The sequence below is a fragment of the Pleurodeles waltl genome, chromosome 1_1, assembly GCF_031143425.1.
Source record: "Pleurodeles waltl isolate 20211129_DDA chromosome 1_1, aPleWal1.hap1.20221129, whole genome shotgun sequence".
Lineage (NCBI taxonomy): Eukaryota > Metazoa > Chordata > Amphibia > Caudata > Salamandridae > Pleurodeles > Pleurodeles waltl.
In genome coordinates this window covers 387,933,410-387,947,889 of record NC_090436.1, presented here as the reverse complement: position 1 = coordinate 387,947,889, position 14,480 = coordinate 387,933,410, and the positions used below count along the sequence as shown (strand labels likewise).

Below are 14,480 nucleotides of genomic sequence, written 5' to 3'. Positions count from 1 at the left end.
AATATAAAGAAACTTCACCTTCAGCCTTGTCCCTCTAAACGGTCAATATGGTTATGAAACTCCTCATTGACTTGCAATATCCTTGTAACTACAGGAGGGAGTAGAATTCCATATATTCCATGATCAATTTCAAGACAAAGCATTGACATTACAGGTGTGCCCAACAAACTATATTACTCCCATTATAACTGCCATCGCATCACTATCAATGAAGGAACTAAGCAAAGCATCATTATTTGGATTTTTGCCCAGAAAATGCATTTACAAATGCATCTACATCCTTTGTAATACAGTTTTTCTCCCCACAGCCCAGGTAATAGTTTTATTTTACAACATAAACCCGTATCCTACCTGCAGCTACAAAGTTCTGTCTAGAGTTGTTCTCTATTTGTTCTCGCATGACTATTACCGTTTATGTCTCTGCACCACTGAGACGGCCATTCGCCATACACAGATCTAGTTATTTTTTTCTTCAGTGCAGCAAAGACCAGGCGTCAAAGTTTCAGGAGCTTCACAACTCAATTTCTCGGGTACCAACCAAGAAGAAACTTTTGTTCCATCGAGACGGCCCCTGCCTGCGCTTCCTTTGTCATTCTGTGGGGCAAGGTTCACACCTACGCACTATTATTCAAGTGCACTGAGGCTCCAATACTGACCAAACAGTGTAGGGAATACACCAGAGTGAGGCCTACTATACACCTGAGGAGGACAACTGAAGGATTCACGGAGAGTCTCACTTCACGTCTGTATCGGACTCTACACTTGTCACCTGTAGCTGTGTTTATTGCTAGAGACGTACATAGTTATTTCATTGTGTGAACTTAAGATTCTTGTACCTTCTTGCAACAGATGATGCTCAGTACAGAAGGGAATCATCAGATGTTATCGTATGCTTTTTTCTCAAATACAAATTAGCATGGTAAAAACATCACTGCTGTAGGACTCAGGTTGTTGCTCATTCTCCGGACTCAGAAGGGACAATTATTCAGGAAGACTTCAGCATACACTTAGGTCACAAACACTCCAGAAATACAACAGTTTAAGATTCTATTAAATATTGGAAAATAAATATCTAAAAAACGTTTTGCAGTACATTGCATCTTCAATGACCTTTGAAAGAAGCAAGGTACTGGTGACAGGTTTTATGCTGCGAAGCAGTGCACTGAGCAACAGTAAGTGAGCAGGGTCAAAGAAAGGACAAGTGTAAGAAAGATAAATCATCAAATAGAACTTAGGAACAAATGGAAACAGACCTGAGATCATGGAGCTCCGATCCAGAACCAGTGACCAGCAAAAACTCCCCGGGAGTCAAATGAGAAACAGTAAGCTCCGCATAGACACGTCCCCTTGGTGTCAGCATGTGACTTATGTTTGTGAAACCAACCTGGAAATGTAGGGGTAAGTATCGTGTGAATTGCATAACCATATTACACTTTTGTCGTACAATGGAAAACTTTTCCGTGTGCCAGAAAGCAGAGTGCACTGTGAATTAATGAATGTTGTGGTTTTGAATAAAATATAAACGGTTTTAGACAAAAACACACTACAAAAATTAGGGGAAGATTTAGAAATGGATACATTTTCACTTTTATGCACAGGCTAATATTTCAAGATATTGCAATTTTAATGGGACAGAAAAGGCATATTATCGCATCCATCAATAAATGCAGTTTAGAAAGTTTCCATTCTAGTTGGTCTCTGAAGACAGCAGGCAGCAAAGACCTCCTGAAGAAACAACTTGTCCGATACCGAGTCTTCCTGAGTGAGCAGTGTACGGTTTCAGCCTCACAAAGACCGACCCTCACCCTGATATCAACCACAGGCCTCAGGGTCAGTAACCTAAAAGTATGAGCACCTTCCTTTTCCTAATAAAGTACTGAAACTCGAGTTATACACGCCCTCTAGCAGTAGCTGTTACTATTACCCTGATCAAATGGATTCGTTCTGTCCAACTAGGAATTTACAAAAACCTGGTTGGTCCTAAAGGGTTTCACACCTGTAAACTGCAGGCTACAGACGTCTGTGCAGCACAGTAAACTACTCCCTTCTCGTACTGGGCCTCAAACCCGTGAAGTGTAAGTCAAATCAAATTTAGTTGCAGTTAATTAAAACCATAAAATATAATTACTAGAAAATCAAATGATCCTCCTCTACCTACAAGTTATTTAAGACAGGCTAAGCCACAATAATTCATATTAAACAAATTGAATGAATGATTATGCAAGGGGAACATTGCAAGTAGTGACTAGGCTGGAAATATTCTAATGAACAGCTACAGAAAAAGATCAAAATGCGGGAAGCTGTGCTGTTCAGATAGTCTGCAGTAGCTGTTTGACATGTTAAAGTGACCCTGTGGGAATATAAACCATGTACAATGTAACGGGTATGCCATGATAACTTGTTAGACTCAATACAATCATGGTAGAATTATGCATGCAAAGATAAAGTAAACATTCACTTCAATATCAGTGTACTCGTGTGAGAATGTCAAAGTATGCTTTAGAAGATATTAAAAATATCGAATGAGCTAGACTTGCAGGGTAAAAAGAAATGCCAAGGGGACACAGCCAAACTTAAGGAGTCAAAAAGGATATGGATGGAATGCTTGAATTAATCGTAGCCACTGGTAATTACTTGGGCCACACCCCAATGTATTGTTATTTTGCACCCCATCCCACCTCAGCTGAGACCCAGCCATATGCAAACCCTCCTTCAACCTGCTCAAGCAGGAAGAGTCAAGCCTGAACTGCCAGGCCAGGTCCTCTCTGAAGTGGAACATAACCAGAGACAGGGTTTGCCCTTATTATGGCTCGTCAGTCGAGCATAGCTTTGTTCCAGTGGCACGGTGTGCATGGAGCCCACATCTGAGGATACCTGTACACTGCACCATACAAAAAGCATACCAAAAAAGTAATGAACGGGATGCTTGCATTAATGTCAGACACTGGTAAGTACTTACTCAGGGCTGCATCCCAGTTCATCGTTATTTTGCACACATTGTCACCTCAGCTTGGACCCAATCTTGTACAAATCAGTCTTGACCCTGCTCCAATAGTCAGCCCAAACTGCCAAGGGGACGGAGTTGCTCCACTGGAGGGCAGGCACTGATTGTCAACTAACTTTAGAACACAGTGAAATGACAACCAGCGACATTCTGAATTGACAATACATTTAAAAAAACACTTGTGCTTTAAATTGGGGAACCGGTTACTAAAGGCTCGAATTTAAAAGAGATTCGGCATGGATCATGTATTTTAAATAAATCTGGTGCCCAGTTGTTATGTTCTTCTTTCATAGAGAAAATAAGACAATGGTGTTAAGTGCGTATGGGAAAGAGGATAAACGAGACACCTAGCCATCTCTTAGTTCTGTGATTAAGACAGAGCCCGTGCAAACGGTGTGCATCAGTGTTTCAGGTTGGTTTTTGCAGTCTTCATTCATCTACATTCATGCGTACTCACAAGGACAGCTAGGGTTGTAATGAGGTCAAGATGAAGCTTCATTTTAGCCCATGAGGTTTAGCAGGGTTGGACTGGCCTATACGGCAATCAGGCAGAACCCGCGCTGGTCTATGAGGCCAATATGTAGGTCATGTTTTGGGCTATTTGTGGGCCTGATTTATAGTCTGCTGAGGCAGTTTTTACTGTTAATTTCCTTGCCATTATCACAAATATTGCCTGCCGCAAGCTCAAAATCCATGCAGTATTCCACACCCTACAAAGCACATCCACAGTGTTTCTTCACAGGTTCAAAACTGTCCCACCCAATTGGCAAATATGGGTGATTTTTTTTTGCTTTTCTAAATCACTAATGGGGCTATTTTTGTTTGGTGCCCGGACGAATTTTCTGTCCCATTCCGACCCAGGAGTGTAGGATATATGTAGTTTGAAGCAGCAGGGACACTGGCCCATCAAAAAAAACAAAGGGACTAGAACCTGTGATCTATAGGAGAAACCAGATCATAGTTCACGTATATCAAAACCCTGCAAAATGCACATTAAACTCCTGTTGTATCTATCTAACTGAAACCCTTTATCAGCTGGTTATCAAGAGCCTAGCTTCGAGGGATGTTTTGGGGTATTACACCCCCCAACACATGCATTTTGTGATAAATAGATGGGTGCAGGTGCTTTCAGTCTAGTATAGTGCCTGTTGGATTTCACCAGGAGTTTTACACACACAGACAAAACTACACACACACACTCCTGCTCTCCGCTTCGAAAGACTTAAAAAACGTTGGTTATTTCACAAAATAATGTTTTCTCTCTCACTTAGTCCTATCAGTCTGCATTCCCCTACCTTTCCGCTTCCCCTTAAGCCCCTGTTGTGCCCTCTGCTTGTTGTATAATGTAGTTGAACATTATATGCCAGCGTGATTGTCAAGAAATCTAAGTCCCATCGCCCCACTCCCGCCCCCCCCCCCCCATCTTACTGACCAATCTACACCCCTGCTGGTGACACACATCCCTGCAAAGTGTGCATACCCTCCTGCAGCCATCCTTCTGCTTAGAAAGTATGGACTGCAGGGTACATACAGGAATCCTCAGAGATGCAGTAACATGACAAGTTACATTACTGCGATCAACACGCACTTCCTGTAGGTTCTAGGTGCGTTATCCTACCACACTGTTGTGCTGGTATTGGAACTTTGTCGTGTAGGTTACACACAGATGTCTGCAAGAGTCGATCATCTCCGCAGTCCTCCTGGGACGTGAGCCTGTGGCATGCAATAGGCACTATGAACTACTTCATGACAGACGTCAGGATGGGGGTGCATTATGCGGTGATATCGGGGCACAGGTGTACTGTGATAGCTCGCTTGATGCTGTATTACTGGGGTTCAAACACATATAGCAGGACAGAACAACGGTGCTTTGTAGACGCTCTTGACTATGCAGCACTTTTAGACCAATAAGCAATGCAAACCGGAAGCATGCTTTAAATCAAGATCTAGAGCTTCCTGTGAACCAGGGCAGGCTATAAGACGGAACAGTGTCTGTTTTGCTGATAGAATATCCTGAGGTACGTAAAGAATCCACGAGCTCCTAATGAAACCTTTGTTATTCACCGATTTAGGATGCATGGGACGAGAAATGTGCTTTAAACGTTCATTTTGCTTTTGTTTATAAGAGAACTTCTTGGCGGAACCTCGTGTCCCCAGCAAGCATTGGGACATAACATCTGAGGTCAAAGGCGGGGAACCACATGTACAGATTCTCAAGGAGATAGACACTCAGACACGCCTGGGCTGTTCCTCAGAGGGAGGCAGAATAATGAGCAGCAGCTCGTTCAGTCATCAAAAAGGACTTGGCATCAGGCCTTTCCAGGCTCCCAGCCATATTAAACCACATGAGTGTTGCAATCATTGTTGACTGTGAAAATTTAACCAGAAGGCTAGACTGTCCGCCAGGCAAAACTGTGTGTGTGAGGCGGAGGGGAGTGTGGAGTGAGCAGAAGAGGGTGGAAGCCTGTGATGAAGTCCAATCACATTCGGGTTGGATGACTTGGAGTTATCAGTGATGATGGGCTGAATTCACACCATGGACAGTGCTGTGTACCCAGTACCTTACCTTTGGAATGATGTTTGCAAGCAGATGGTCCAACAGGTTAACAGAGTCCTTGCCTTGGACGCTAATCTTGCCAAAGGGCGTCAGGTCTATCACGCCCACCTTTTCCATGACTTGTTTGTATTCACGGCCGACTGGCTCAAACCAGTTTGTTCGCCGAAAACTGGGTCTGTAACACAATGATATGGCAAATTTAAAGGGTTTCTGCACAATCCAGAGGCAACACAGAAAGGCTGCAATTAATTGACACTACAAATTACAGTAATGCACTTTTTACTGCTCGTATGGTTAGCAAGACTTTAGTTTATTCTATGTTTACATTCTTGATCTAGTTGCATTTTCCAGCAGTTTCTTATCTGAGTTTATAACCAGCATAGCTACTTTCACTGTGTGTGGTGGAGGAACTGACAGCCACGACAGCCTTGTTTGGCATCGGTTGCAGTCAATTCCTGGGAGAGAAAGGCAGTATGAGGGGGGAATTGACAGTTTAAAAGATTTGCGGTCAATAAGAAGATTACGTACTTTTGTTGGCATTAAAAAGATTACCAGTTGCTAGATTTTATAAAGCGTTAGCCGATGATTTAATAAGTGGGATCTTCAAATCTTCTGGGGAACTCTGCCCCTTAGTCTCCGTTTCCCCTTGCAACTCATGTCCGGGTTCTGAGCTACAGGCAAGGGCCCCTAAAATATATACTAAAGTAACTGAATATTTCCATTCACCACTCATCAGCTAAACCTCTAAAGCCGGACTACCGAGGTCCTTCACAATAATAAAAACGATCCAATAAGGACTACTAATCTATATACCAACTCTAACCCTGAAATTTCAGGGAATTAGACATTTCACATTTGCGAAATTGACAATGGGTCAGAAAAATAAAACCAAAACTAGCCTGAAAATGTAAATGCACTACAATGCGCACCACATACACAGCAACTAACAGTGAAGGTGATATTTTACACAAAGTCTTCAAACGTAAAACTACGCTTAGGGAATATTGTGTTCTCTCTGTGAGCTACGAGATCCTTCCCCATAAGAAACCCCAAAACCTTGGGCAGTTTAGGAAACCAACAAAACCAAGAAAAGAGAAGGTAATACATGTACTTCAGTCCTAACCACTAAAACGCGTCACACACTGTATGAATAAGAATAGCCAACTATGTCACTTCAAAACATAGGAGGAGTCTACACAATGACTGTGGCAAGAATACTACAGAGGCAACATAGTGCTCACATTCAAAAAGCAAACTAACAAAGTTAAGTTGGAAAGACTCAACCTTTCAGATACAAATTTACTTGAAAAAGGTTTGCAAAGCTATAACGCTGCAGAAAAAGGTTTGCAAAGCTATAACGCTGCAGTTCTTAACTTGTGGGGTTTGCAAAACCCATAGTCAAACCCACTGCATCAGTAGAATGCCCACAGGTGCCACCCCTGTAAACTGAATGGGCGAAATCAATGAGGGGGTCAATCAAAAAAATAAATTTTATTAATCAGTCATTTTGAGGGTTGTCTTTATATATATATATATATATATATATATATATATATATATATATATATATATATATATATATATATATATATATATATATATATATATATATATATAAGAATTACCAGGTCTTCCAAAAACACCCAGACGGTCTACAGGACAATATCAAAACGTCCATTCTAGTCAATAAAAGTGACACAGGAATATGTTGGAAAACGTTATTTACTGAACGATTATCTGCCTGCTTTCAAACTTTGGGAAAGTTGTTTGGGCATATCGGGCATGGAATCTGCACTACTTAATGATGACGGTTTCTATGTGAAGGCTGGTAAAGATCTATGATGAAGTGAATTAAACAAATTACGAAGATGCAGAAATGTTTTGAAGTCAAATTGATGTTTGAAGTAAAATAAAGATGGCGGAATCCTGCAGTGTGCTTGAAGACTAGAAAGGGCAGGTCTCGAGCACTGAGGTTGGACTGGGGCGCCATCAGAGTGAGGCTGTGCTGCATACACTCATGGGATTAGGGCTCAAAGTTCTACGCGCTACTGAAGTGCCCAGGTAAATTACATTCAGCGGAGGCAGAATACAGGATTACAAGACACGCATATCTACAGGTTGTTAACTTGTGCTAATGCTTTGTCTATCAACAAAAGAATCCTAACAAAAGGTGCAAAGGCAGCACTGCAGCCAGTGTGTTCACGGAACTCTTACAGAGATAATCATCGACCTTATGGAACATTTTATAAAACCAGAGTACAGGGTTTGAGGCCCAATCTATCAAGCGCATTTGTATTCACAAACCCTGTGATACTCATTCACAATGGTGATGGATAGGTATCCCGTCTGGCGAAATCCAAATCCCATGGGGTATAATGGGATTTAGATTTTGGTGGACAGGATATCCGTCACCGCTGTGATTGAGTAACACATCCAAAATCTAAATAAGGCCCTTAGTCAGCTCCAAGGTTCTTCACCCTAAACCATGCCCTTTAAGGCAGGAGCGCTAGATGATAACTGAAAAAGTACTTCATTCAAGAAAGAAAAGGAGACTGGGAGATTAACTGGTCCAGAGTACATACTCCCTACTCATACTGTGTCAATCAACACTGTTCCAAAAAAAGACAAGAAGACACAGAAAAACTTTAGGTGTCTCAGGAGGTGAGTGAATTCAGAAGCAAAGGCCCTCATGTATCATCATTGGGCTTGCTCCACGTCAGATTGGCACCGCAGTGTCCGACGGGATCCTTGTGGGGGCCTCTTTGCCAGAATTTCGATAAAGGGTAAGGCTGGAGAGAAAGAAAAAATGTTAAAATTGGCTCTGACACTACCTTAAAGACCAATTTTATTAGTATGAGGAAGCGCTGGTCAAGATTAAAAACACAAATAGAGTTATGGAGATAATGGTCCTTTACTCTAAGGTACGAGTGGCCAATAAGCCATTACTTTGTCCACTCTAAAAAGTCAACATGTTTCGCGCCTTCCAACGTCCAAATGGGTCACTTGGCATTTCATCAGGACTAAATAAAATCTTCTCCAGAAATTGTAGGAAAAAACATACACTGTGTTCAAAACTTATGAAAGAACCTAATAGTGAGACTATACTCACAACAGTTCACATTGATTTAGAGGAACTGAGACATACCTGTAGAAAACGAAAAAAACAGAAAAACAAAGTAACAACACATTTCCCAACTCTCTTCGGGGGAATTACACAATTAGTGGAGATCAATTAAAAATAATTTAGTGATCATGGCCATACTGACAATGTTACATAAGGAAGATATGTCAAATAAGTAAAGGTATGCTTACCATCCTTGACTTAGGAAAGGTTTTCATAGAAAGCACAAACTTACAATCACTCGTTGTTTCTATAATAACATGTTAGAAACAGAACTTGCATAGTATACTCATCAAAGTAACAACTATTATCAAACAGTATATCATAGGAGATTCAGAAGACAAAATTGTCAAATGTCGTAAAACCCTTGTTATCACATAAGGTAAACAGGCAATGAGGAGAGACCCAGAAGCAGCATAATCTGATGCTTTTCTGGAAATATGTATAATGACCACTTAGAACATGCTCAGTAGTAAGAAAACATTAAATGTCAAATATGAGTGGAGTGGGCTGTGAGGGCTGCCAAGGAGAAAAGGAAGCAAGAACCCCCGTGAGGATTAGAATCGTAATACCTCAATCTGAACAAATGAGGCAAGAAAAGTCGGGGACCGTGTTCCCATAGACTATGGGGAAAAGCGGACGAGGACTATGTTTAGCGTCATTGAAGGGTGATGCTAAAGTTTCAAAAGTATACTCCCAGAACGGGAAAGTCTAATCAGGGTGCCGCCTCCCCAAAGTACTTAGGTATGGTGCGCGCACCAGGTCAGATAAGATCATCAAGCCGCGTCCCCAATAGACTAAATGAGAACGCGGTAAGGAAATCGGTATAACAACGCGCTTGGTGAAGCCGATACAAGAGAGCAACTTACATGAAAAATCTTCTCGGACCGGATTCAGTCTATTCTGGGTGCCGCCTTCCCGCCGAACTACACGGGAAGAACGGTCACCGGGGAATAAAGGACGCCAGAAACTAGGCGCCCAATAAGAAGTAAGTAGGAGGCGTCGGATGACGTCCTACTTGAAGGGGTCCTAAACACAAAGGAAGGACTAACAGTCCCTTCCTTGAGGTGTTTATAACAACCACCATGGGAATACTCTGGAGACGCTGTGCGCCGGTACTCGGAATGTGGCAGAGGGAAAAGCAGGGCAATTAGCCATGATGATCACCACACTGGAATATGTGGTGAAGCACTACTAATTGAAGTGCTACTGTGAAAACAGGACAATTAGCAAAAATATTAGTCACAATAAATTCTATGGAAAGGCACTACTTGATTAAGTGCTATTGTAAAGGTGAATACAAAAGCAGAAAAATCAAAGAAAGAGATGGAACAAACTGGGGAAAGGAAAGGGACTGAAATGAGTCCCCTATGAAGTTGTTCTAGATAGTGGCTTCTCAAGCAAAGACATTTAATAAGTACACAATAGTGGGAGTGTCAAAAATCAAAATAACTGCTACTAATTTTTGGAGTTGTCAGAATATGATGTGAGAAGTAATTATTTCATAAACAAATAAAAAGTACACTGTTCCTAAGGAAAGCAGAACGGCCTAGGGAACCTGAGTATTCAGGAGCAAAAGCCCTCACGCATCACATTGGATGACCGGCATCATCATCGGGAATTGCTCCGCGTCAGGCCGTCCCTCCCGGCCCCTCCCTCTCCTTTGATTTTTTAAGTAATTATTTCATACATGCTGCAACACTCATCCATAGTATACCGTCGTTCAATCTTTGGATATGAGTTCCTAGCTTGTACACCCAGTTTTCTTCTACTTCTAGGAGCGCTCTCGTGGGAGACTGAACAACTTGAAGTACAATCCACCATAAATCATCTGGAGTATGTTGTGCATCACAGTAGTGGATACTCAATTTTGTCGTAAGACGTCCACATCTGATATAACTATGATGTTCGTTTATTCTGATTTTTACTGGTCTTGTAGACTGAAAGCACTTGTTCCCACCTATTTAGTACAGAATATATTTTTTAGGGGGAATTAACACCCCCACCCCCGAAGCTACGCCCCGGCTTTCGAGGTACTATATTGCTTCGTTGTGCCTTATGTGCTTTTTTAAATACATTTTGACTCAATCAACCATAATCACCAGCATTAAATAAAAGTATTCATTATACTTCCCTTGAAAACTTATCAAAATGTCAGAGACAACTGGCTACTCCACCCTGTGGTGGAAACGTCATGGCCAAGTGACAGAGAGCTGGAATAAGAGGAGGACAGACACCCTATTCCTGAGAAGACAAAGAGGCGCACACAACTATTTTACCACCGCTTGGGGGGGGTCAAAGGGTGACCCACCACAGAGACAATGAAAGGGCTCAACGATGCAAGTGCTGGTGAAGTAACCAGTGGTGGTAAGTACTCCAAACTCCCAATCCAAGTATGTGATGGGGAGGCTACTGTTCTAAGTCCCATGTCTAAGCAGCCTGGTTGTCCTTCCGATTCCTATGCAAACTCATTTGTAATTACACGTATAGATCTGGGTGCAGAACGGAGCAAAACCGATTCTGCATCACTAAGTCAGAATAGGTGCAGCAAATTCCTACCTCGGGGGCAATCGGATTTTACTGGGTACGATAAATACTCAAGCATCCCCTGGAACACTCCCACATACTTAAGAGACGGTGGGAAAACACACAGAAGCAACGCAGAGCCTGCAGCACTGACAAGCGCGGAAAATAAGCCAAATAAAGAAAGCTACGACTATTTAAGTGTTTTCTTTTAGGTGGGGAAAAAAAAGTAAACGAAAAATACAGGATCCATGCCTTTTCAGTACCCAGGGAAAATAGTTAGCTAAAGAACGTGTGTGTGTGTTCCTGAAGGGAATCATTGGTGGGATGTTTCCTCGCGCAGACGTCTCTGCTGCTCTTGACTCGAGCAGTGTTTCCTGGTAGAATGAAATGCTTCAGCTGCTGCCGGGTGGACAGAGAGGCACCGAGACAGCCGCTGGGTCGGCCGGCTGGTAACCACCTGCTTGGAGCAGTCTAAGCTCCTGGTAGACGCTCCCGCCAGGAGCACGTGCAGTTAGGCCTGGCACTGCCGCCTCTGCACCTACTCTTATCGGACACTGCGCGCGCTTATTGGGAAAACAGCCTCGTGACAGATAGCGCAAGGGTTTCGAAAGCAGCATGCTGCTTTTGTGTACAAACATGGGCAGGGAACTTGCAATGTATTTGTCTTATGTTTAGGTTACACTGTTGAATCACATGTGTTATTCTATTTTTGCCCTTTTTGTGTGTAAAACGACTCGCCGGTGGTAGGAATTAAAAAGATACATTCACCTCCTACGAGCCTCCTTACCGTGAGCACTGACGGAAACAAGTGACCTCCGGTTTGACAGTCCAGAGACGACTGACTGTAGCGAGGATTCTACTCCGAAAATACTTTTGGCTTTGGATGTCTTGTATTACCAGTGTGTCTGTCTGGCAATCTTTGTGTTTAACTTGATATCTGCAAACTGGCTCCATCAGTCTATCTGGTTGATAATTTGGTGCCACGAGGAGAAATCATACCTTGTTGCAGTCTGATCTTTCAGGGTCTGGTAAGCAGTGAGTGCACTGTACACCTGCAGTGGGAAAATATCGACTAGATGAAACCTTTAGTCCCATGAGAATAGGACAAAAAACAAAATGGATGAGGTCTAGATGAAGGAGGAATACTAACAGGAAAACGACGAGATGAACTGAAATGTATGTAGGCCTGTGCAAGGAGCAGTGTTTTTAAACTTGACAAGCAGAAAGTCAAAATTATGCCGAGTTACATTTTGAGGCCATAAATACAATTAGTAATTTAATTTTTAGATCGCAACTACCCGACAACACAAGCTGTCTGTTCCCGAAAATATCTACTGTAAGCTTATAGGGGTTTCCATTGGGTGGGCTTACTGTCACTCCAATTTGCTTGCTTTTTAGGGTCGAGCCTGCGTTGCATGCGCTCGCGCATGTGTATCACAGCGAGACGCTTTAGTAGTTAGAAAAGGGCTCAGAGCCCTGTCGACGTCACGTCAGTATGTTTCATTGGTTCGTGGGCTTGCCTAGTAAAATCTGCTTGCTTTCATTAGTGGAAGGCATGCACACGTCATGCCTTTTCCGGTGGTTAGCCCTCCTCGAGCGCAGCGACCAAGTACAGAAAACATGCGAGGCTCGCTGTTTTCTGTCGGATCGTGGACTACTTTTTCTCTATTTTCCTAGTGCGATTTCGCTTGGCAGAAGTCGAGCGCTTTACACAATTAATTTCACTTTTTTGGGTTATGTACATAAAAGCACTTTTGCCGATAGATGAAAAGTCGGGTCAGGAGTTTACAACGCGATCAGCTCTAACATGAGCAAACGCGAGACCCGTTGCATTGCAAATGCTTGTTATTCATTGGCTTGTGTGAGATTTCATTCATCTTCTTGTGTTTGTCCCTCCACTGGAACAAGGATGCATTACTAGTGTCCTTCTATGGCTTGCTTTGCAAGCACTACTTTCTTCTTGTGACTTAAACACTCTGAGTGTGTATGTATTTTTCAGCTGCCTCCTTTGTGCACTTCTACACCCCCTGGCTGCAATTCATGTTGCTCTCCCTCAGTCACGTGCTGGTCCCCCGCCCCCTCCATGTTTCGCTCACGTTTATGCACTTCTCCCTGCGCTGCTTTCTCACCTGTGCGCTTCTCCCCCACCCGTTTCACTTTACTCTCTCTCGAACCCTTTGCTTCTTGCCCCACCGCCAGGCTCTGTTACCTTCTCCCCTTTCCATCCAATGTGCTGCTTCCCCACACCAGTATGCACCCTCTGTTTCTCAACCACATTCGCTCTCCTTATTTCACCCTTTGTGATGCATCCCCCCCCAACTGCGGTCTTCAAGAAAAAAATAAACAGCTTTGTTGCAACTTTTTTTTTTTTTTTAATTTACAAATCCAATTTGGTAAGTAAAAATATAAAAGCTCACATCATTTTGTAGGTGGAGGCATGTATGATACACCTCACAACAGAACTACATGGTTGTCATGTCAGAGCACCCTTTTCTTTTTTTTTTGCCCATGCTGTATAGCATCAGGAATACTGTAAAGCATGAGTAAAAATCATTGGCAAAACCAAATGGTCCTAAAGATGTAACTGACTGGCTTTGCCAATGCTTGCTTTTATTGGGCAAATATGTGGCCAAAAGTATTCCACCTTTAAAAAAAAAACATTTTTTTTTTTTTTTAAACTGAATGCATTAGAAAAGTTCACAACATAAAGGGTCCAATTTGCTCTTAGAAGCCAGCTACCCCTCCAATGGCACCTCAACTCTGTTTTTCTTATATCCTCCACAACACACTGCTGCCTTTCAGCTAGGTAAGTGCTTTATATATACCACATATATACAACTTACTTACAACGATGTTTGCTTATAATAAAAATAACATTTTCAGCAGAATTACGTATATTTAATGTATCTGTCATGACATTCACTGGCTGCTAAAGTAAATACCTGAAAAAGTGAAATAGAAAAACATCATCCAACCTGCACAGACCTTTCTCATTGAATATAGGCAACAGCTATTGTCGGGAAAACCCATAAAAATGCAGTGTACAATCAAAAAAGGGACTCCCAAAATAGGAAAAAAGTTTCTGAAATCAGATAATCAGTATTCACATTTGAATAGTCCAACAATATATGAAATGTTTAGACCCTTCATAAGTCAACGTTTCGACCCCCTATAAGCAATCACACAGAGTCTTCATCAGGACAAATGAAAAACAGCAGCAACCTGACCAACCGAACTATAGACTATCAGTTCATATTCTTAATTCCTTGTCA

At 42.2% G+C, this 14,480-nt stretch overlaps 1 protein-coding gene across 2 annotated transcripts in view; it reads right to left on the bottom strand.

Moving 5' to 3' along the window:
* The window catches only part of DMGDH (dimethylglycine dehydrogenase), a 458,426-nt gene that overhangs the window by 161,283 nt on the left and 282,663 nt on the right, over nt 1-14,480 (bottom strand). For both annotated transcript variants that reach the window (XM_069223303.1, XM_069223293.1), the window contains exons 10-11: nt 5,571-5,736; nt 1,254-1,384 (exon numbers count right to left, since the gene is read on the bottom strand). In XM_069223303.1, coding sequence (XP_069079404.1) covers nt 1,254-1,384; nt 5,571-5,736 — 297 coding nt within the window. The remainder of the gene's footprint in view (nt 1-1,253; nt 1,385-5,570; nt 5,737-14,480) is intronic.